We start from the raw sequence: 24479 nt of genomic DNA, 5'->3' as shown, positions 1-24479 counted from the left end.
AGGCCTTTTTTCATCCATTTTTGATAATTTTTAGTCATTTTTGTAATTTTTAACATTTTTAAGACACAATGAGAACTACTATTGTTACGATTAGAATGTTTGTTATTTTGATAATATTGGTTAGTTTTATTAATTTATATCTTTTTTAAGATTTTTTTGACATTTTTAGTTTTTTGTTTGTTTTTGCTTTTGCTTTTGAGTTTTATTGAATGTTTTTCGTCATTTTCGAGTGCTTAGAAATATAAGATTTATCATATTGATCTTGATGCGAACATTATGGTTTTGATTGAATATAAGTAAACTTTAGGGTTGCCCTAAATGACCAGACTTTTGAAAAAGTTATGCACTGCAGGCTAAAAATGATCCTAGGCCTAGTACAAGATCTCATGCCAAATTTGGGCCAGATCGGATCACGGGAAGGGGTCGCTCAACGAGTCTCAAGTTGGTATGGGATTTTGAAACATTTTGTTCGGGAGAAACTTGAAAAGCCGCTTTTTTCATAAATAATTTTAATCCCCTCCGGCCGATTTCGGGTTTTCTTAAAACCCAAATTATGACACATATTTCATTTGAAGACCACATTTCGATTAGAGTTGAGATAAAAAATTTGGCCCAAATTTGGCATGAGATCTTGCACTAGGCCTAGGATCAATTTTAGCCTGCAGCACATAGCATTTTACAGGTTTTGAATTCCCCATACAAATTTGGGGCACTGCCGTGTGCAATTTGTTATGGTTAAGTTATCAAAGTTATTCATTTATCAATAAAATTGCTGAAACTGAATTGTTGGAATTTATGTAAATTTCAAGACTCGTCAATGCTGCTAAAATTTGAACAGGATTCAAATTCATATTTAAAATTTAACATTTATGGTAAATTTATTAGTAAAAGAATTTTGATAACCAAGATTTAAGATAGGCGTTGTATTATCGATACAAACTGGATGATTTCTAGATTAAAAATATGTTCGGGAAATTTTATATTTTATTTATTTCTTACTGGATCCTGAACTCTTTAGGAATATTTTTGAAAAAAAATCTGAAATGTGCTCCTTTTGCGATTTTTTTAAAATTCAATAATTTTTTAAGTAAGCATCTAGACACCAGCTGATTTTTTTTTATTAACATTCAATATTCTCTGGATAAAGAAAAATGATGAAGTAAAAACAATAATCCGTGAATTTAACGAATCAGTTTCACAAATTGGAAATTCGAACCGATTTCAGCCTTTAGACAACCTTTTCAAATCAATTCGGTTTTGATTTCTCCTATTATTTTTTCAACAAGTCCATTTTAATTTAAAAATATATCAATATGGTTTTTTTATCTTTCCGGTAAAGTATTGCGCCTTATCCTATTTTACGCTCCGCTTTTGACCAGCATACTGAAGATTTGTCGTTGTTCAATTTCGACAAAAATGGGTTTCATTTGAAGGTAGAATTTTTCCACAATATTTAAAAAATTGAGATGTTTTTATTATTTGTTCAGCTATTCGGATGTTAATAAAAATAAAAATTTATTTGAACTAAATGTAATGTATCCTGTTTTTAATTTTCTTAGATTATTTTTTTCGGAAGGGGGCGTTAACCTCGAAATACAACAAAAGGGGGCGGTGAGTGGAAAAAAAATAGAAAACCACTGGTCTACTTGATAATTAGTTCTGTAATATCACTGGTACTTGGCTAGACCTCGAATATTGTTCAGCCAACTTCAATATCCACGACGAACGAGCTAGATCTATATTTGGATAACATGGAAGTTCATGTTAGACTGGCCAGAGTTAATGTGGCCCTCAATTGAGCCGTTAACATACATTTGGATTAGGAAATTCATTAAAGAATAATAAGGTGTTTTTTTTTTGGATCATCACCAAGTAGCGAAAAATTGAAAAAAAATATTTTTAAGTTGTTTTTTTTGTAAAACAGTGTGACTTTGTTTACTACCCAATAATAAAACAGTCCCATATGGAAAAACGAGCAAGCGAGAAAATGAGGTTTTTCTGTTTTGCAATATTTTTTTGAATTATGATCACAACTTTCAGCATTAACAAAAATCGTTTGTTGGAATGTTTTCTAGGTTGTCAGACTATTTTGAATGTTTTGTCATCAACTTTAATTAAATTTAAATCTTCTTAAAAAATGACTTAGATCTAAGGTTTTCCACCGAAAATAAACCTTAAAAATTAACTAAATTCGTGATTTTTGACCCATCTGTGAAGAATAGGATGGATCTGGGAGAAACCGCAGGTCCACCTGACTTTCACACGCCCCTATCATTGATAATTACATTGTATGGTATGTCTAGGTTGAAAACGGGCTGCATCCAGTTATCTTTAAATTTCTTTAGGATTTTGAGGTGTCCTGTAAGATCTCCTTCATAGAGAGTTTTGTGTTTGGACAGTCTCAAGGCACTACGTTCCGCCTCTAACTCAATGAATTGATGTAAAGGCAGAATATTTAGTAGTGCATTTAGAGTCTCATTCGGTGTGCTTCGCTTTGCGCCAGTTATAGCTAGCGTTGCTAGTCTTTGGAGCTTTGCTAGTTTTTTCTGGGCCGTAATTTGCATAGTTTTGGTCCACCATACTAAGGAGACATAAGGATTTAGGGTCTTATAATAGCTGCAAATATCCAGTAGATAATTTTCGGCTGTAGTCCCCATTTTTTCCCTACTACTTTAAGGCAGAGCCATAGAGCTGTTTTAGCCTTAGCGATTACATGCTCTATCTGTGGTTTCCATGATAGTTTTGATTCTAGTGCTATGCCTCAGTATTTCACTTGTGATTCGAGGTTTAACACTTCCCCATCTAATGTTAGAGGTTTTAGTTTTTCATGGTCCTGTAGTTTAGTTTTTCGTCTCATAGTGAAGGCTATCACAGTAGTTTTGGAAGGGTTTATGTTTAGTCCCTCTTCTCTGCACCAAAATAGTGCGTAGTTGAGTGCAGTTTGCATTCTATTAGACAACACATTCTCATGTTTTCCTCGAACTATAATAACTACGTCGTCTGCAAAGCCATTAACTTCAAATCCCATGGATACAAGTTTGTTTAGAAGGTCGTCCACTATCAAGGACCACAACAAAGGTGATAGAACCCCGCCTTGGGGACATCCCTTCGTTGATGTGGCTTTGATTGTAAGTTCTCCCAAGCTTGCAAAAATGGTTCTGTTTATTAACATGGCACTAGTCCAGTTAACAATTGCCGAGTGGCACCCTCGTCTGATGGTTAGCTTGAAAGAATTTTCGAGTCAGAACCAAACAACCATATTTATGTTCTAGTTAGTAGACGCGTAATTTAACTGATATATCTATATTTTTTTTCCATGTATTTGAAATTCTAAAACTTATTCCTTCAATTCCGTCAATTTATCGACCAACAAGTTTATTCATTTCATAAAGTGAACAGTTGGAAAGATTTATTTGAATAGAACGATGATATGCAATCATAAATTAGATTTTTTTCCCTGATGAACAATTTAATTTTCATCAGAAACGAATACGATTAATGCTAGAAAATTATATGACCTCGGTGATTGGCTTGAGACAATTTTAATCAAAAAGTAGGTAACTAATTGATAAGTAGGTTATAAGTAAAATTCAACACTTACGAATCTGAATTCTCCGATTCGGTTTCGCTCTCCTCCCCTTTCTGGGACTTCCACTTTTTGTATCGATCTATCAGATCGATAAGGTATGCATTCTTCTTCGCCTTCTTGATGAAAGGGAACTTTAACAGCTCCTTGGCCGTAGGTCTCTAAATAAAAAAAAATTAAAAAATAATTTAGCAATGACAGAAGATAATTTTTAAACGATAGGGTTACTTACATTTTCAGGGTCTTTATTTAGGCACGCTTCGACAAAGTCTTTGAATGGCTTGGTATAGCTACCGGTCAGCTGCGGGGGGTTATTCTTGGGTATCAGGAAGAGCACCCGCATCGGATGCAGCTCCGAGTTTGGTGGTTCTCCTTTGGCCAGCTCGATGGCAGTGATTCCGAGGGACCAGATGTCCGCTTTGGAATCGTACATGGACTGCTTTATCACTTCCGGTGCCATCCAGAAGGGCGTCCCGACGAAGGTGTTTCGCTTGGAGGTGGTATTGGTGAGCTGTCCGGCCACACCGAAATCGGCCAGCTTGACGTCCCCCATCTCGCTCAGCAGCACGTTAGCCGCCTTGATGTCCCGGTGGAGTTTCCTCTCCGAATGCAGGTAATCCAGACCTTTGAGAACTTCCCGCAGGATGATGGCAATGTGCATTTCCTCGAACAGACCCGCCTTCATCAGGTCCAGGGCCGACCCGCCCCCGAGATATTCCATGATGATCCATAGTTTTGTACCCTGCAAGTATAAAAAAAAAGATTTTCAATACAGTTTAAGTTCGAAAATGGATAAAAAAGTAAATTGAAATATACAGTTCCAATTGCAATCTAGTCGAGGCATGCAATAAAGATGGAAACGGAATTCAATAATGGATGGATGCACATAACCGGCCTTCTTCATTTCCGGGATGCATCTTCTGGTGGCTTTCTTCTCATGCATCTTGTGCTTCACCATTGAAGGACGAAGCCCCATTGCTGCCATTCTTGGTTTCCCAATCGGCAAACTCAAGGCAAGAAAGCCATCGTCAGCATCGTCGTCTTGGCTTTGGCCCAAGAGTCAGTCAGTCAGTCAAAAAGCCTGTCACGGGATTTGGCCCCTCACTAAATCCACCTGCTTGCTGGCTCACCTACTAACTCACATAAAGCAAAAATGACAACTTTCTCACACCCGACAAGAAGTGCTCGAGGCGGCCGTCTCAGAATCATTTAGATGGGGTGAATGATAGTGGAAAGTGCATGTACCTACGTATAAGATGCAGTGATGCATTGTCGATGTTGATAGGATTGGACAAATTTAAGCTTTAAAGGGAATCATACGAAAACAACGGCTCTTGTGGTTGCTTTTTTAACTTTGAGAATAAGGGATTATTTTAATATTTCTTCTGGCAAGATTTATTTGTGATAAAGCTTTCGGAACGAAACGAACTCTGTTCAAACTTTATTTGAAATTTACGAAAATTGTCAAACTTGACCTCTTTTTGAAATGTTCTGATAAAATGAGAAAAAAATTAAACCCAGATAAATTAAAAAAAAAATTGTTTTAAAAAAACTAAAAAAAACTGCATAGATGCAGATTTTTCATCGTTTCAATTTAAAAAATAAACAAATTTAGCAGAATAATAAAAGTGTTTTTACTCAAAATAAGATCGGGAAAAGTTAATTTTGTTTTCATATTTGTTAATAGTTTTTATATACACTCTAAGGATATTTCGGCATAAGAATAAGAATTGGAGAAAAACATTCTTGCACATTCCACTTTTCTGATCATGATCCTATAGTTTCGAAGAAAAAATACGTGAAGACTTGAAGAAATGATTAATCTTATAATTATAACACTTTTCAAAAATAATTTGCAAAAGATATTATTAAATTTATTTTATGAAATTACCAGAGTAAAAAAGGAAAATTAGACCATCAAAGCAAAATTTCAACTGAATCTTTTTAAGCGAGTTAAATAAGCCTGATAAATATACTGATATAGAGACTGATCGATTTAAAATCATTAGACTTCCTCTAATTGATCAAAATAGAGTATATGCTTTTATTAGTAATGCACAATAAACTGAGTCGATATGGGGTCATTTTTAAATTTCTCAAACCCTGGAGCCTAAAAAGCTTCGTTTTGGTTTAAAACTCATCCATGATTTTTAGCAGAATTTTTAACTTACGTATATATGAGTAAATTTGAACCTTAGATTTGTATGGGAAAATTAAATATTATTTACATCATTTTTGTTTCTTCTATGCAACCGAGCCTGCTAATGGTTTTTGTGCCAATTTATAAATTCTCTAAAGTAAATTTACCGCTGAACAAATTTGTCGAACTTTGTATCTAATAACACAAAAAATTCATTAGCTGTTTAACAGAGGTATGTCTTTGATATTGATAAGCAATAAATTCAATTGACACCACTGCTTGTGCCCCACGAATTGTTGAATGCATATATTGCATGTTTATTATATTTAATATTATTATATTTATTATATTTCATACATTTTATATTACATTGTTTTACCATCTTTATCATAGGGAATGCATCTGTGGATGACCCAAAGAAATTATTGCAAGCGGAGTTGATTGCCTACCATTGTAGGTTTTTAACACTAGAAAGACCGCACCAGTCAAAATGACTGGTTGGACACTTTGTTTGTTGAATATCTTTTAAACACTACGCTCTAAAAATTCGCAAGAAATACGACTTTTCATGAATTTAGAATCTCTACAAAACTGTGTATTTTTTATTACAATAGCTCTTTTAATAAGCGAGAAAAATTTCGCCATGAACACTCGGACCGTGACCAGTCAAAATGACTGGTAAAATTCACAACCCTATAACTCAAACAAGATAAATTTTTTTCGCTTGCTTTTGGTTTCATATGCAATCTACATTCAAGACAATGAGCCTTAGTTGATTTATGGTGGGCAGGAGTGTGTCATTCGTAATGAAATCATTGATTTTCGATGCGAAGTCATGAAAATTTGTAGAAAAAGTTCTCGGATTGACCGCTGTGTGGCGCTTCAAGCACTTGACTCTCAATTTTTTTAGTCCGTTTTGTTGCTCAACTATAATCAAACTTTCTGTCAAAATTTGGCGAAATTTCATCAAGATTTGTAAAAGTTATTTTTGTTTTAATACATGTCCATTCGAGAAATCGAGTAGTTTTAGGTGATAAATATGTTTTATACTATAAAAGAATGAGTAAAATAATTATGAATTGTGTACTCATTTATTCAAATTTGAAGACATCAGCTATGAAACTGAATAATTTAAATGATATTTCAACATGGGTGCACGGAATATTTTTTATATGTTGGTTGTCCACCATGGGTGCACGGATACACCGCAGTTTCTGCCCAAGTATGTATTCACATGCATTCTTAGATTATTAGGTTCGACAAACATCCAATGGAAGTTCACTTACAGGTATTCCGGCACCCGTGTATATACCTGACCAGCTGGTAACTGATTGAACATTCTTATTGAACAATGAACAATCTTATTATAAGTGGAAACACATCTTACCTGTCGGCAACTTATGGGGTTTGAACCCAAGTGTTTTCTTGCCGATACCGGAAATCGAACCCAGTACGCCTGGCATACCTAGACTAGACTCGCGCCAGCCTATCTGATAGACCACATCGGCGCTAAGATATTTCAACATGGGTGCACGGATTAGCTGTAAATTCGCCGTTGTAAATTATATAGAAAGAAATAGTTTTCAACTTGCTTCAGAGCACAAAATATATTTGAGTTTGATATGGTAGTTATTTGAAATGCAATATTGATCAATCAAAAAACTTTTAAGGAAAAACAAATCAAGGTGTACATTTGACAATGTTGATTCATTATTTTTATTTTCACTGTTTTCCGTCGCATGACATAACTTGATGCATATAATTCCTCAAATTCACTCGGTACATGGTAACCGTTCTCCAATTTTTTGGATGTTGATCAGATCTTATCAGATAAATATAAGATTGCAAAAACCTGTTTTTTAATAATAAATAAATAAATTTATTATTTCTAGATATAATTAAAATATTTTTTTTTCAGGAATGAAAAAACGTAACTTAAAATAACAATCGTTATTTAAATCATCATGTCTCAACATGAAAGACATGGTTTCGACTTTGGTTTAGTTAAGATTTGTAAAAATGCTATTTAAAAATTCGCAAAAAGTCCAATATTTGAATAAAACGCGGTGAATCCGTGCACCCATAGTGGAAAACCATGTATATAACACAAATTTTCATTTGAATCTTTAAAAGTCTTTATTCTTTACCTTCAACATGCAAAAAAAATTGATTTTGGATGAATGGCGGTGAATCCGTGCACCCATGGTAAATTGCTCTACTTATATAAAAAATATGCTTCAAAACCTACAATATCAGGTATAATTTATAGGCATCGGGTTGAAAAACTTCAGAGCGATGGATGCTAGAAAACATCTACTAAAACAAAACTGAAGTGAAACCGTGCACCCATGGTCAATAACCATAGCCATCTAACATGGTTTTATTATTAGATTGATAATGTGTTTCAATTTTTTGTTAATTATTTGACATATGCATTTTATGACAGACACACATTCGTCAACTATGCCAAACTGAGGTGATTCCGGGCACCCATGGTGAAAAAATATTTCAATTTTATAACAAAAATTTTATCGAATTAATAACAAAATAATTTCAAAAGAAAAAAATTAAAAATATTTTGATAGAAAAAAATTTCCCTTTACCAGTCATTTTGACTGGTCACGGTCCGAATAGGTATATTCAATTTGCCGGTCCTTCTAGTGTTAAGGGTTGGATGCCTTCTCTCGACGAACCATCGGCCGTGGAAGACCTAGAAATCAATTCGAAGGCCAAGCCACACAGACATAGGCAGGACCTTGCTACCGATGGTTGACCCATACATACATATATACAAATTTAAGCAAAAGCATGAAAAAATCAGATGATTATATGAAAAAAAGAAAAGAAAATTGATGTCAGTGTGCTTGAAAGAAAAGAAAAAAATTATTTTGAGCAGACTTGAGCGGACATTGTTTGGGTTATTTGCTTGAAATGCCAATTTCCTAAAATTTCTATCAAAATATCTTCATTGAAATAAATTTGAGTAATATTTATGAAGTATGTCCACGTGGAGATTATCCAAACCCCTACCCTCTTCTACGTGGACAAGCATGCGGCATTAGACAGCTGCAAGTTTTGTATGGAAATTTCCAATTCCTAAATTTTTACACCTCTCATAAATTTTTTGGTCGTTTTTGCTGCCATAATTAGCAATACAAATTTTTGAAGCGATCCATTCAGTCCTGAATAAGTGCAACGAATTTAATTTTGTATAGAAATTTGTAAGGGAAAGACAAGTTTTTCATTCAAAATTCGTCAGAGATGTACTGAAAGTTCCGTAAAATATATCTTTGGATGAAAAATATTCCTTGATTCTTGCAGCACATTTCATGTGAACAAAGCACAAACCTTACTTGTACCCCAGAAAAGATAATCGATGTTATATAAAATTTTAGTTTTCAATTTTTTTTTTATTTTAGCGTTTTTGACTCCTTATTTGAAAGCTGTGAAACCGTAGAATGAGAATAAAAATCTCCCAAGTTACCCAAGCAACAGTGTTGCTATAGAATCAGATATAGATTTAAATTTTGTTCAGTCAATTGCAAAAATTAAAATGGGAACCTTAAATATGTTCTCAAATTAGGAAAAATATTGCATTTTGGAATTCTAAATTTTGCAAATTAGAAAAATATTTATCAACGGATGTCAACAAGAATATTGTTGAATTATTTTGTACCATGACAGGAAACATTACATTACTCAGGGTGGCCAGCGAGTTTCCATTTTAATATTCCCGGTTTTCCTTATTGAGATTTTATGACTTCCACGGTTTTAGAACACACAAATAAATAGGTTTTTTTTTGCCAAAAAGTAGGCATGTTTATAAAAATTGAATGGTAACTTCTTTATTTTTAAGATTTGAGTTTGATAAAATATGGGTTTTATATTATGCCATGAGATACAAAAAAAATTTCAAGTTGAAGCTCCGATTAAAAGTTTGTTTACTTTTCCTGTCTTTAAACTGAAGTTTGATATTGAGCTCTACCTTTTGAGTTATGAAATTTGAAATATGAGCATAAATAATAAATTTCGGATTGAATATGGATCCATAAATGAAATCTTCTTTTTTCAATTTGGATTCATAATTCGATTTTTTTTTTTATGTCAGCTCTTTCTGATTAACATTCTAAATTTAATTTTCCTTTGCAAATCTGAGATCTGCTGAATTTAAAGTATTCTTAAACTTTATTGGCTTGAACACTGCATTGGTTTTTTTTGTTGGATAAATTTTAAATTATTTTTTAGAATTGTTCTTAAAGAGCCTGTGTTTTGAGCAGGGTCACCATTTTTCACTCAATCAAATGAAACTTGATGTTGTGAGAAGCTCAGTCTCAAAAAGCTTCACTGCCTGTCAAAAGAAAACTTTGGATTTTCATACTACAATGAAAGTCTTCAGTGTTCAATCATTTCAAGAAGGCCGACAGCACTCTGGATTGTCAATGCTACCTGGAGTACTGTCAAATGAAAACAAACTATTTCCAGGCGAAACCGTTTTGAGTGATTGTCAAAGTGAATTGAAAATTATCAGTGGCTGGAATTTGACTTTTATGAAATCCAGTTTTAAAAACCTTGTCTGAAAATCAAAGTTGCGCGGTCTGTTTGTTTTTTGATGTTCATGTACCTAAGCATGTGTATTAACATTTTTTTATAAAGCGTTCTACTAATACATTATCTACTTATTTTTATGAACTGTTAAGAAGTGGTTTATTTTGAAATTAAAATATTTATTTCAACAATTATCCTTCTACCAAATGCAAAATGTTATGTGAAAAAATTCATACGAGTTAAACCACATGAAAATTTGTGAAAATAGATATGAGTCAAAACTTATGATAAAATTTCAAGAAGGAAAAGCAAAAACAATTGAGTTTCACTTTTTTTATTTCTTTTGATTCCTATCATTGTTATGTAATAAGATTATTCTTTAGTAAATAAAAACTCAGGTGCTTTTTCAACATAAACTATGTATAGAATAAAAAATCTCATATTCGTGTGAAAATGAAAAACGAAATTTCAAATTAAAATGAACAATCGTACCATGAAAGCCAACCTTGTTATATTCATCTGAAACACCATCCAGTTTCGAATGAACTTCACTGAGATGAATTTACAACTGAATCAAAGCAATCGAAAGATTCCTTTTAATTCAACCACGGTAAATGAAAAGTTCATATACCGGTATTTCGATAGCAACTTACTACCTTCTTCAGTGAGCGTTTTCGATTGATGAAGGTAGTAAGTTGCTATCGAAATACCGGTACATGAACTTTTCATTTACCGTGGTTGAATTAAAAGGAATCTTTCGATTGCTTTGATTCAGTTGAATCATTCAACCAAGTAGGCTCACAACACAACAGAATGAATTTACAGTCAAAAGCTTTTATGTTTCATTTGAAATTTAAATCCAAATTTATTTTTTAGATAAATTCTTCATGTAGGTTCATGAATACGATTTTTTTAAAATCATTCCGTAATTTATTATAACGAAATCACACAAAAACTTGTTTTTCACACTTCTGTGCTTTCATCAATGAACTACATAACATGGTGGCAACTAAACTTAATTTATTCCCTCATTTTTACCTGCAAGATTGTTTTTAACTGTAATAAAATATTTTCTAAACCAAATAAGATAAGTTTCTTGAAATATTGTATATATAGAATAAAACCTATGGTTATGATAATAATCTGTGCCAAATATTGTGTTTTTTGATAAACGGTACCTTTGCTAAATCCAATTCAAAACAGCCGAAAATGAGTAAATTCTCTTTTGAAAAAAAAAAAAAAAATCTGGAATTATGTGTAAAATTTGTTTTTCACAAAAATGTTGATCACGAGGCTTTTGTAAAACTTTGCTTCCATAGAATTAGTTGACCTACAGGTGACTTGGAACTGAGTGAATCGATAAATGGATTCATATAGATAAATATTTAGTTTAGTTTATTTATTAAGTCAAACTATGTAGACTACAATACTTAAAACTACTTAAAACTAATGTAAGCTATTGTTTTGTTGTTCTATGAAGTTGTTTCTGAATGCCTTTTTTAATTGTGTTTTGTTCATCGCTACGTCTATAATTTCACTTTGTAAATTGTATTTGTACATCATTTGATTAATAGGTTGATGTGTAAAGTTTAATGTAGAACAAATGTTTATTTCTTAATGGACGGGAGGGTGCGTAAAAATTTAGTTTTGAAAGTAATTCAGGACTGTCTATTCTTTGTGTAACAACATCATTTACAAATGCAATTTGGGAAAATTATCTGCGTTTACTGAGAGGTTCTATATCAATAAGTTTACAACGAGATTCATACGATGGCAGAGGAAAAGTGGTATTACGTACGATTAACATTTCATTTTTATTTGTTCACCAAATTTATTTAACTTTTTGGTCGAACACTTCAAAATTAATGCCGTTCTTTTTAAATATTTTTTTCATGTCTGCTAATTCTTTCAATTTTCGATTCGAAATATTATTCAAACTATTAATTTTTTTTCACTTGTTTCTTCATCCAGATGTTAAGGCATATTTTTCCTAAAATTCGTAACCAATAAAAGATAGAAAAAAATAAGTTCATACATTTCTTTAAAGTTTATTAATTTTTATTTTTATTTTTACTGTTCACTGATCAATATCCGTCACTGACGGACCGTCAGTCATGCAATAGTTAATACTAGAGAAATTTTTTAACGACATTTTGTTATTCATACATATAAAAAATTGGAGCTGGAACAGGAACATTTCAGAGTTCAGAGGACTGAAAAGTATACCATGCGCTAAGCTTAAAATCCCGTGTTTTGAAAGAAATACCGATGAAATTTAAATCCAGAGATTCTCGCGCTTCTGAGAAAAAAGTAGTATTGATGAAATGAATGAACTTTAGAACTTAGCAGTATTGTGTATGGAGAAAACGATTCATAAAGACATTTTCCTGGTTTTAATTCCAAATACCCGGCTTTTTATCTCCGGTTTCCCTGGTTCGCTGGCCACCCTGTTATAATTGCTTTAAATGTTTAAGTTCCAACAGAGGGATTGGTAGATATTTTCTGCTACATTGAATGATCATGACACTTCCATTCATGAAAATTATATCTTCCAAAGGCGCTTAGAAGCAACCTATACTTACTCGTTTAAAATTTATAAATTACAGAATAAGTTAAAAAGAAGATTTTTATAATAGCTACGTCATAATTTCAATAGTTTAGCAACATCAATCATACTATTTAACAGCTGTTTTCTGTGATTATCAACATTCTGTTAAATAACAAAAATAAGAAGGAAAACCATGTTAGGTTTGTTGATTTTTTAAATTTTTATTGAAATTTGATTTGTGCTAAATACCTAACTTTGGAAAGAAAAAAGCAATTCAAAAACCATACACATTCTAAAAGATTTATTCTTCTACTTAAACGCAAATGTTAAAAAAAATAGGACGGACACGTTTTTTTTTTTGGTGCGAAAAATCATAAAAATTGAAAATCAAGTTTTGAAGAAGAATCAGTTTATTTTTCTATTTAGATTGTCTCCCGGATTTTGCGGAAAGCAGGAGCGCCTGGAAAAGCTGAGACCACCGAATTCAAATGATGCCCACCAGATCAAAACGACTCTTCGAGAGACAACAATTCAACCTTAACCTTCAGAACCAAGGGATCCGGAATCAAAAAATACGGATGAGTATCGTTTTTTTAGTGGGGAAGAGGGGGATCATTGCCAAAACAATTGCTGCTAGCTGGTGATCGATACTTCGATATTTTTTATAACTTTGGTAGGATTAAATTAAAAGAAACTAACCTGAATCTTATTTCAAAGGTAAGGTAAAAGATTTCTATTATTTTCAAATATTTAGTAAGTTTCCTATCACACATTTGTCGTTTCAAAATTTTTCAGATTACTTTTCAGTTTTATCAGAACATAACACATCTTTATTAATATTAGGTATATTTTTCTTTTTTTCGATTTTTGTTCCTATGAGACCGGTATGAAAAACGGAGGGTACGACCACGCTTCAAATTAGAGTAGAGGTTCCGGATGATATGAAATTGTGATACAAAAGATGTGAAGAAATTTCAAAGAAACGGAAGTGGCAATTCAAAGGAACTAGGATACTTATATCATAGAAGATAATTAATTCACTGCAGCATCGATCCCATCATTTCAAGTCATTCATGAACTCAGCTGGTACAAAATATTGGTGAGCCCTTTCCATTTTTATTTGTGTATCTGTGTTATTTTGCAACATTTTTTCGTTCATCAATCCTATTTGCCAAGTAGGATTTCCTTTAAACATAAATAACCCTTCCCTTACCTATCTGAAACAGCATCTTTATATGTAGGGTCGTATGAGTTCTCTGCACCTGAAAAGTTTATTTTGCTGTTTCAGACTATCCCAACATGATTACATTGACTTGACACGGTGTGCATTATGGTACCATGCTAATCCTCAATAACAACCCTTGAAATGAGTATTGAATCCAGATACTCATTTTGGCATCTTGGGTTGGGCTTGATTATTAGTTTTACCCTGTGTATCAGCCAATTCAAGATGTGTGTAGTCACCCAATGCTATGCTATGCTATGCTTAAACGCAAATGTTAAAAAAATAATTAACGAATTTCGGCCATATGCGTCGGACATTCGGATAATAAGTAAGAAGTTCAAATTCGATTCAATCTAACATCCTTTTACCATAAATTCAGTTGATCTGAACGTCCAATCATGTCCTCCATGACCTTCTACCTTCCGTCTGTACCTCTCAGGAAGACGACCTTACTACTCTAAGTTTCTAAGAATTTGCACATATGCAGTGATTTTTATGACCTTTTGGACAGATGTCATGTGTTGCATCAAATTCTTAAAAAAGATAAAATAGGGTTAGTTGTCCTACTTTGGACCTATTAAGCGACGGTTTCTAAACAACTGTTAATTTTTCATTCAAAAATGTTAGCAATTTAAAAAATAAATCGGTTGCAGGAAAGTTTATAGTCTCCTCTTTCTAGGGAAATGCCTCTTGAGGGTAACTGAAGCTTATTTGAGGGAAAATCAACAAAAATTCAAAGGTTATCCAGTTCCATGCTTGGCCCTATTGTTCTAGGCTTGGTCTTAGAACCAATATCCTACATTAGACATAGGTCCGAAGAAGGAAAGTAAATATTTTGCTTTGATGTTTGTGTTTATTTGAAAATAAAATAAGCTACTTTTAACATCTGAAAGCCTAAGTCTCCTAGACTTGATGGAAGACCCAAGACCTAAAAAAGCGGTCGGCTCAAAATGATATGATATCACGAGCCTTAGTTCAAGTATTTTAGTATTAATAAAGAAAAAAACGACCCAAGACCTGTTGATATACAAAATATTATAAAATTTATAAAAAAAATAAAAAGGTAGCAATTCATATGACTCCGTTCATATTAATTATCGTTTTCTTCTTTTCTAGTGAATAAAAAAGATGCATACCTAATCACTCATTTGATTTTTCTTAAGTTATCATCTTAAACGAACACAAACACATACCAAATTTATAACCATTTGCTCGAGATGAATTCAGACAAACGATGGCAAAGAAGTGACACTGACCATTTAAAAAAAAAAAAAGGTTGCCTTTAATGGTCAACAATCTCAATCTCAACACATTAAGTAACCCAACAAGAATATTTCAATTCATTAGTTCTAACTAAATATTTTTTCAAAAAATGATTGAACGAAAAGTTTTAAAAATTTTAGATAACGATTCGATTTTATTTGCTTTAAACACAACTAAATACAAGGACATCTGGATCTATGGTCGTGAAAATTATTCAAAAGAATCACTTGTAACTTGATAAACATGTCTACCACTTTTCAAACAATTACTTTTATTAGTTCGGACAAGATTTAAAGTTGTTCTCATCACCGTTAAGCATCCTTCCAAATTCATTCGATACATTGGTAAGGTTATATTGTCAGATGGATTGTTCTACCATTGACGTATGTTGGATTCGTTGATCACTGTGCCGGCTCAAAATTTTGGTAACGATCGACCTGAAACACCATGAAATTGAAAACAAAAAAGGATTAATAATCTAAAACAGAGCGCTAAAATCTCTTAAAATGAGGCTATTTCAACTGTTGATAAATACAATTATATAATTACCTGGATTTATTTCAGGAAATACGGTATTACAATCTTGTAATTGTCACCAAGATACTGTAGAACTAAAAATAATGACTGGAACTGGGAAATCCCTTTAACACTTATTTGGTTTAATCTATAAAACACAAATTTCCACATTTTTACAGCGTTTTGCAAGATGATACTTTTGTTTCTGATATTCCAACGCTTTTGTTGAAACATTTATGATTCCTTAAATTCCTCGAACTACTTTTTTAGCGCTTCAGTTTATGGATGTGTACAGAATAACCGGGTTCATCACACTCAATCGGCTGTACAGTGAGATGTCTGAAAACAAACATATTTGATTAGTAAATTAATTAATTTAGTTTACAAAAACTTACTTTATTTCCATTGTGAATTTTGTTCGAGCAACTTTCTGCAATATTTTTTCCTGGCAGTTGAATTGTCGATTTTTTGTTTATATTCTGGCGTAATAATTGAAAAAGGGGTATGTTTAAATTATTGATGAGTATTTTTTTTGTAAAATTAGACGTTTTTGGTGGAAAAATGAAATAACTTTACAAAACATCAAATTATGGCACTTTTTGAAAATCATAATTAATTATTTACGCCCTTTCAGAAATTCATCTACAATCTGCAGATAAATTTACACGCTGACTTATCGGAACCAAATTTTGAGCTCGTTCTATAATAATTGATCTATTTTATACTTAATTTTGAGATTGATAAATTATTTATTAAAAACATTGTGATTTCATCGCAAAGCCTTTTTAAAAGAATAAAAAATGTTGTTGACCTTTTTTATGTTCGAAAACTAAGCGAGTAGCGGAATAGCAGACCCCATATGAAGTATTTGCAGTATGTTGCGTTCTATCCGGAGAAATTTCCTGAGAAGTTTATTAGCCTGATCAAATAATTCAAATCAAATATTATCTGCCAACGTCATTAATAACGATCAATAATAGAGACGTTCCAGTTTTTGAACTGGTTATTGTAGAATGTTCTAAAGTTTCTGTTACTATTTTGACCGGGATAATTTTTTTTTCCAATGGCATTGGACTTGCAAATCTACGGTACTTCTTAAAGAAGTATATCACCCATTTTAAAAACTTTTCAACTATTTGTTTAACCAATTGTTAACAATAAGGTTTCACTTTTTTCTAAAAAGATATCCTATGAGTTAAGCTTAAAGGTCAAAATAGCTTGTTGACTTAAATTTGAGGTTACTACTTATTTCAGTGTCCGAACAAACTCAAATTTGAGAACACTCTTCAACTGCCATTTCAAATTGAAATTTAATATTCTGAGTTTGGTCAAAAGACCGTGAAGATTCATTTGATGGTTATGTTCGGTCTAAAAAGGAAACATCATGGAACAACTTGGAAAATTTAAATCCTTTATTGGACCGATTAAGATTTGTTATTTATTTAATGTTATGTTTGAGTGAAGTTAAATTTTTATGAGAAAAATAATAAATATATTTTAGTACTTTTCCAACAAATTGAAGTTTTTGTGAAAATATGAACCCACTTATTAGATAAACGTGCCTAAGCTTAATCATAAGCATTTTTCGAAATTGCACTTTACTAATAGTGCTGTGAATAAGGCCGTGAAAAAAAGTGATTATTTGAAATCTCTATAAAAATGTTGTTTTTATATTGTGTAAAGAAAATTATTTGTGTAGATCGATACAGAATAGTTTATTTTATGTTGTCAGCAAGATTACTGCATGAAATTAAGCAAGTTGATTGAATTTTCAATAGTTATTTGTCTAATAGGACCAAAGTAGGGTATAGGTCCAAGGTAGGGCAACTAACCCTATATAGAAAAGTCAACTATGTGCATCGCAAAAAGTAAGAGAAGAATACAAACCGAGCAACACACCTTGATCAAAGTCTAACAGTGTCGGTTTCTTTACATTTATTTTCGTTTGCTTTGCATGAAATACCTGTCACAGACAACAAACAGTTGGCACCAAATGTCATTAGCAATTTAAAACTGTTTTTTTTCAGTTATTTTCTGAGACCGGTAACACATCGGCGATCGTTTATCCAGTCAGTGACGACATATTCATATCCAATTTTGTTTTGCTTTGTCAACAACGTGAGCGGACTTATTTATAGGTAAATGGGCACATTTTGTTCCCACATGGATGATAATTTTGGCACTCGGGAATGCGTTTTACCGTTCGTTTCTTCCCTCCCTAAATTGGCATGCCCCGCTTGGAATAACAAACAGGAACCCGACCGTCGTCATCAGGAATTGTCGTCAGTTTCTCCTGTAAGCTGAACAACAATTCCAGAGTCGTCGCAATTGGATTATCATTAAGCTTGCTGCAGACGTTCGTGACCTAGTTCTCTGGAAAATTCTTCCATTTCATTTGCAGCTAGATGACATTGGCGAGTGGATCTCCTTCGAGGACGATGACGATGGACGCGCACAATTGAATCTTGAATTCAGCATCCGGCTTCAACGTTCGACGATTCGGAATGCAAAGGACCACTTGAACGATCGCTTAAGCTCATTATTGGCAATTGCATTTTACTTTCATTGCATCCCGCCATTAACTATTCTAGCAGCAGCGACTGCCGATGGCTGCTGATGGTAATCGAAGTGCATCTGCCACTTATTTATCGATTCAATTATGCACAAACTTATCGATTCCCCCGAAGGAAATGCCATTTTCCAGCCAGCAGTGCATTGGATTGCTGGAATGGTCTAAAATGGACAGCTTTACGATAGAATGATCAAATTTTGATGGTAGAAAGGAAAAGTTCATTTGAAAACTTTTTTGCCACTGATAAATGTTTTATATACTTCACAGTAAACTTAAATCAAACAACATCAACAGAAAAAAATATTGAGAAGAAAATTATCCATAGATTTAAGATTGTGTAGTTTTTACAAAATTTATAGTTTTGGAAAGCTTGTACCGTGACTTAAATATGTCAAAGAAAAAAAAATACAAAAAAAAGAGACTACAAAAAAGATCCAAAGAAAAGACTATGGATCAGCTACGGAATGCTAAAAAAATTTACTTAGTTTCCAAAAAAGTTGAAATTAGAAGCTGTTGCACATAAGGATATATATTTTTTTTACAGAAATTTTAAGATCATTTCCACACAAAATTTGAAAATGTGGTGTAAGAACCGATCTTTACAATCAATGAACCGTCAAAATTGTTTAAGTCACACAAGATAAATTTCGGAAAGAGAATTGAAAAGTTTACGGATATTGGCACATTTTCCATTTTTAGATTTTCAAAATAAGAAACACAGAATTGTTGACGAATTTTTAAAAATATCTATTTATCGATTTTTTTGTCAATTTGCAATTTCTCAGATTTTCTTGTAACTCAGTTCAACTTTGCATTGGATATTAAGTACATTCACGCAAATAAAAATCAGGAACTCCCAGTTTAGTTTAAAATATTGAAAGTACGAAGCATATACTAGTAACCTTATTTAGTTTATATTGCGCATTAAAATTTAGGTTTACAGCTGCTACTTCGAATCATTTTTCGATCCCTTATAGATTAATAAAAAAATTATGATTAATTCATGAAAGATGAATTGAAAATAATAAAAATAAGTGAAACATTTTTATTTTTCGAGTGCAGGTTTTTATAGTGTGTCACCGTCTATTGGAATATTGGGCCCTAGAAAGAACAAAATATATACTAGCTAGACCGCTGCAAAAAATGACTTTTTGCTCCCATATGTTTTTCGATGACTATTGAGTCACCAAGTACAGTGTGAAATTTGAGATCATATGCTACATTCCATAAATTAGCGCAACGAGATTCAATTGAAAGAAGAAATTTTTGCGAATTAAATCATCCAGAAAATTTAAATAAGCTTAAAATGTAGTTGTCTTTAATTATAGGTTTTGCCTTTTCGAAAGCTTCGTATTTTTTGGTAACATGAAGAGAAGCTAGGAATTCAATGGGAATTATTTAAAAGTGGCAGGTTAAAATAGAAATATTTCGAATTTTTATTTCATAACATTGAATATCTTTTCTGAGGTAAAAGTTAGGTTTAATGTTTGTTTACATGAAATGTACTGCAAGAATCAAGGAATATTTGAAATCCAAAGATATATTTTTTTCGAACCCACAGTACATCTCTGGCGATTTTTGAATAAAAATGTCTGTTTTCACATACAAATTTCCATAAAAAACTAAAGTCGTTGCGCTAATTCAGGACTAAATGAATCGCTTTAAAACTTTTTATTGCTGTTTGTGGCAATAAAAACATAAAAACAAATAGGAGGTGTGAAAATGTATAAATTTGAGATTTTCATACTAAGCTTGCATCGATCTAATGTATAAGTACACTATGATTTTCGGATCAAAATTTTAGAATTACAGGCCTCCGTGAAGATTACTTTTTCAAAACACAAATTATCAGAAGACAAACTTTAAAATTTTAAAAGTTTGATTAAACATTCGGTACAACTAAACAAAACAATTCTATAAAATACGGTAAATTTTTGCATAGTGTTGTTTTAAAATAACAATAATCAAAATCCAAATATCTCGGAAACTCGTGGATATTTTTGAGTGATGTACTGACAAAAAATATTCTAGAGATTAAAACATATAAGCCCATGATATTTTTATTACGATATTTAAATGTATGGGTAATGTCGAACAAAGTATGCAAAAAAATTGCAAAAATCAAATTTAATTATTTCTTGGAAAAAAGTAGTTTTTAGAAAACCGCTGTTTTTTACTTCAGATTTGCAAATTCCGACAAATTTTTAAATCTCTATCAATCACAAACACCGTCCTGCACCAAATTTTTGCTCCAAAAGTTTTGGAAGATATTTGCAAAATCGTACTGAAGTGAATTTTAGAGTTTCAAAAAAAAATGCTGAATACAATGCTAAAAATAACGACTTCTAACCTGTTCAGTTATGTTATTCGAACTAAAATAATATTATTTTAATGGATCCATAACTACTATATGTACTCATTTACAAAAAAAAATGCATTAAAGGGTTAAAAAAAATTTAATCGTTAACTCAAGGAACAGCATTTTGGAGTTGAAATTTGGTAGATTTTCACGTGCTGAACTTTAATCCTTTGTCAGATTTTGTTTGGCATCTCTAGTTGGTATGATGATTATGAATTTTATAATAAAGTTGAGTTGAGTGTTGAGTGAAATCAACTGATGATGAACAAACAAATATACATGGAGTAGGAAAAAAACTGATTATTATTTTTTTTGTTATACATACTTTATTCGATTAAGGAGTAATATTTTGAAGAAGATAATGGAAAATGATCCAAAAAAAAAGTTGAATTATGCTTTTTTTTTAAATTTGGTCACTAATATTTCTGACATTACTAAAGAAAGTTTTAAAAAAATGTTTTTAAATCATTTAACAAACTTGTTAAATCCTGCAAAAAGTTTTGATGTTTGCTGTGAAAAATATCAAATTGAAAAAAAAAAAAACCAAACTGAAAATTGAATCGAAAATTGAACTAAAAATTTGGTTAAAAAAAATCAAAGACCAAATTTAAGGTTAAAAACTTTTTTTTAAAAAATATTTTCCGTATTTTACCAAATGAGGCAAAGGAATCAAACAGAAATCTTTTTTAATTTTATTTGCAGAAGTTGAAAGTACTTACGGTCTTAAGGAAAGTTGATAATTGGTTTAAAACTTTTTAAAGTTTAAAAAAAAAGAAATTCAAAAATGCCTTAAATGATTTTCACCTATTTCCAAAAAATATTTCAAAAATAAAAGCTGATAGAAAAAATATTGCATATTCTGATTCGGGGCACCCAAGGTAGTAAGAAGTAAAAATGGTTGGTTTCAAACTCTAATCTTTTGTATTTTGTTACAATTCTTCATCAAATCCCATTATTATGGTAGGTTTTTGTGTGTAAAGATTTGAGTTCCAATACAAAAGGCTTATTGAATTGCAATTCTAAACTTACAGTTAAAAATAATTTTCAATTCGTCAAGGTCACATAGTGTCGTAAATTGACAGGTCTTTGGCCTAGAGAGTGATTCACGACTAAATTCCGCCGGAAGTGAGCCAATTTTCTGACATGTTTTTTTACAATTATTTTTGAACGACTTTTTTATCAAGAAATTTTCGGTTACTATATGTAGTAAATTAATTTTTTGATCTGAAAATTTTACTTGGAAAAATCTCTAAATCAAGACCCGTTCGCATGGTCTTGCCTTATGTGCAACGTTTAGCTTCTAATTTAAGGTTGCCAGATTGCCCGGGTTTTTGCAGAATATTTAATACAAAATTTGGGCCAGTATTTCATTGAAAAATGTCCGGATTTTGCTGGATTTATTCACTTCACTTTATTCACTTTATTTGGAAAATTAAACAAAAAAAACCAAATTGTGTTTTCCAAAACGATATTTTTTTTATCAAATTTTGTAAAAACCTAAACTAAGATTTAAAATCTGTCGATTAGTTTTGATGAAAAAAATCATTTTTTTTTATTTTTGTTGAGTAATTTCTGGGTTTCGACCAAATTTGCCCGAATTTTTTGCCATCAATGGTGAAATCAAATGTCCGGATTTTGCTTTGTTTTTATACAAAATTGCTCGGATTAGCCTGGCCCGGATAGGTGCTGAAAAAATTCTGGCAACCTTATTCTAACTTCAGCTTTCTTGGAAACTAAGTGAATTTTTTTTCAGCATTCCGTAGTTGATCCACAGTCTTTTTATCCAAAGCATGTTTTCTCGGATTTCTCTTATAAAACTTTGATTAACGGAAAACTGAAGTGTTGTAGCTGAATATCTGAGAAACATATTTGAGTTACATTATGAGTAGAGATGTACCGAATATTCGGCGCCGAATATCGCCGAAAAACCGTTAAGCCGAATATTCGGCTCACCGAATAGTTGAGCTAAGTATTCGGCCGAATAGGCCGAATAAGCCGAATATCCACTACAGACTTGTTAATTTTTTAAATAATTTTGGATAATTTTAAAAATATCCAAAAGAAATGTTGAAAAAGCACAATCATTAAAAACATATGATTTCAGCAAAACATCTAAGGTGTATCCGCGTATCTTTCACAGTAGATCCTACAGGAGAATGCTGAACGGTATTGCTTTATACTTTGATTATAGTTTATTCCAGAATTTCAGGAAATATTCAGGCATGCCCATAAATCCAGTAAAGAATCCAGATAAGTCAAATCTGGCCGAGATGTCCAGATATTGTTTAATATTTCCAGAGTTTTGCTCGGGTTTATTTAGATTATTTGCTAAACCAAATAAAAATCTCAAATTCCTCTTAATTTTTTTTAGGTTTTGTATTCAATTTTCCAAAAATTTCAAAATATACATAAAATTTGTCCTTTCCTTTTTTTTTAAATCAATCTGAATGCCTGACCGTCTGCATACGTGTGGTTTACAGTAAAGTTTGCTTAAGGTTAAAGATCATCCAATTTTTCAACAACATTTTTACAGGTATCTTGATCAAATTCGACCTTCATCTTATTCAATATCAGAGAAGCAATTTCAAATAGCTTGACACCTGTTTTGAAATTTTTTTTCCAGATTTCACAGGAACGCAATCACTTTGGTGATAAACGCCCTAGATGCGACTAGTCATCTGATGTCTTTTCAGTTATTGGTGACATTTTTAAAATCAGAAAGACCCATACTTAATTAAAAAATGTAATAATATCATTTGGTTTAAATAATCGACTAAAAACATGAGGGGCATTAATATACAAGAAATAGAAAGCATTGAAATAAGCGCTTAAGGTTTTTTCATGGAAAACTCAATAGAATATTAGACCGAGTATTCGGCCGAATATTTGTTTGGCCGAATAGTTAAAAAGCTCAATATTCGGTATACCACTGTTCGGTACATCTCTAATTATGAGGTTTCCAAAACTATAATTTTTTTAAAAATCGGTTGAGAAACAAGAGAGATATAGCGGTTTTAAGAGAGGAGTGTCAAATTGACACTCATGGTATGATTAGGGAGTTTTTTTTTCCTGGACTTTCAGGGTGCATGGATAAAAAAGTGATTTTGCAAAATAAAAGATTTCGAGAATTCATTGCGATACATTGATACATGACTTAGACAGCAGGATTAAAATTTATTCGAAAACTTTGACATAACTATTACACAAACAAATTTGCAAATACCAGAAGCTCGAAAAAAACATGGAAAAACATAAATGAAGTGCTGGGTCGTGTTGAAAAAATCATCGTCAGTAAATGAACTTCATGATTTAGATTTTAACACCATAATTACAAATAAACAGTTGATTTCCAATGAATTCAATAAATATTTTTCATCGATTGGGCAAATTATGGCTTCTCAACATACATCGAACAGCACTGACTCAATAAATAAATACAACACTTTAAATTTAATTAACAGTACAATATTTTTAGAACCTACAGATGAGATGGAAATAACTAGTTTGATAAAATCGTTTTCAAATATTACGAGCGCTGGACATGATAATAGAAGTGTTTATTTGTTTAAAGCCATAGTTGTTGTTATAAGTCCAGTTTTAAGAAATATTTTCAAACTTTGTATACTAAGTGGAATATACCCCACTAATTTAAAAATAGCTTAAGTAAACCCAGTTTACAAATCAGGCAATCCATCACTCTGCAATAATTGTAGACCAATCTCAAT

At 31.9% G+C, this 24479-nt stretch overlaps 1 protein-coding gene and 1 long non-coding RNA gene across 11 annotated transcripts in view; both read right to left on the bottom strand.

The window, feature by feature from the left end:
* The window catches only part of LOC129744239 (serine/threonine-protein kinase 26), a 332751-nt gene that overhangs the window by 7556 nt on the left and 300716 nt on the right, over nucleotides 1–24479 (bottom strand). For all 10 annotated transcript variants that reach the window (XM_055736659.1, XM_055736657.1, XM_055736658.1 and 7 more), the window contains 2 exons: nucleotides 3819–4328; nucleotides 3602–3747 (listed from right to left, as the gene is read on the bottom strand). In XM_055736659.1, coding sequence (XP_055592634.1) covers nucleotides 3602–3747; nucleotides 3819–4328 — 656 coding nt within the window. The remainder of the gene's footprint in view (nucleotides 1–3601; nucleotides 3748–3818; nucleotides 4329–24479) is intronic.
* Nucleotides 15564–16305, bottom strand: LOC129744241 (uncharacterized). Its single transcript, XR_008736864.1, has 3 exons — nucleotides 16219–16305; nucleotides 15857–16162; nucleotides 15564–15744 (listed from the first exon to the last, which is right to left on the bottom strand). It is a non-coding gene; the product is annotated as an uncharacterized LOC129744241 (long non-coding RNA).

This window comes from Uranotaenia lowii, chromosome 2 (genome assembly GCF_029784155.1).
Source record: "Uranotaenia lowii strain MFRU-FL chromosome 2, ASM2978415v1, whole genome shotgun sequence".
Lineage (NCBI taxonomy): Eukaryota > Metazoa > Arthropoda > Insecta > Diptera > Culicidae > Uranotaenia > Uranotaenia lowii.
The sequence above is the reverse complement of the archived record's forward strand: the minus strand, read 5'-3'. Positions and strand labels throughout refer to the sequence as shown.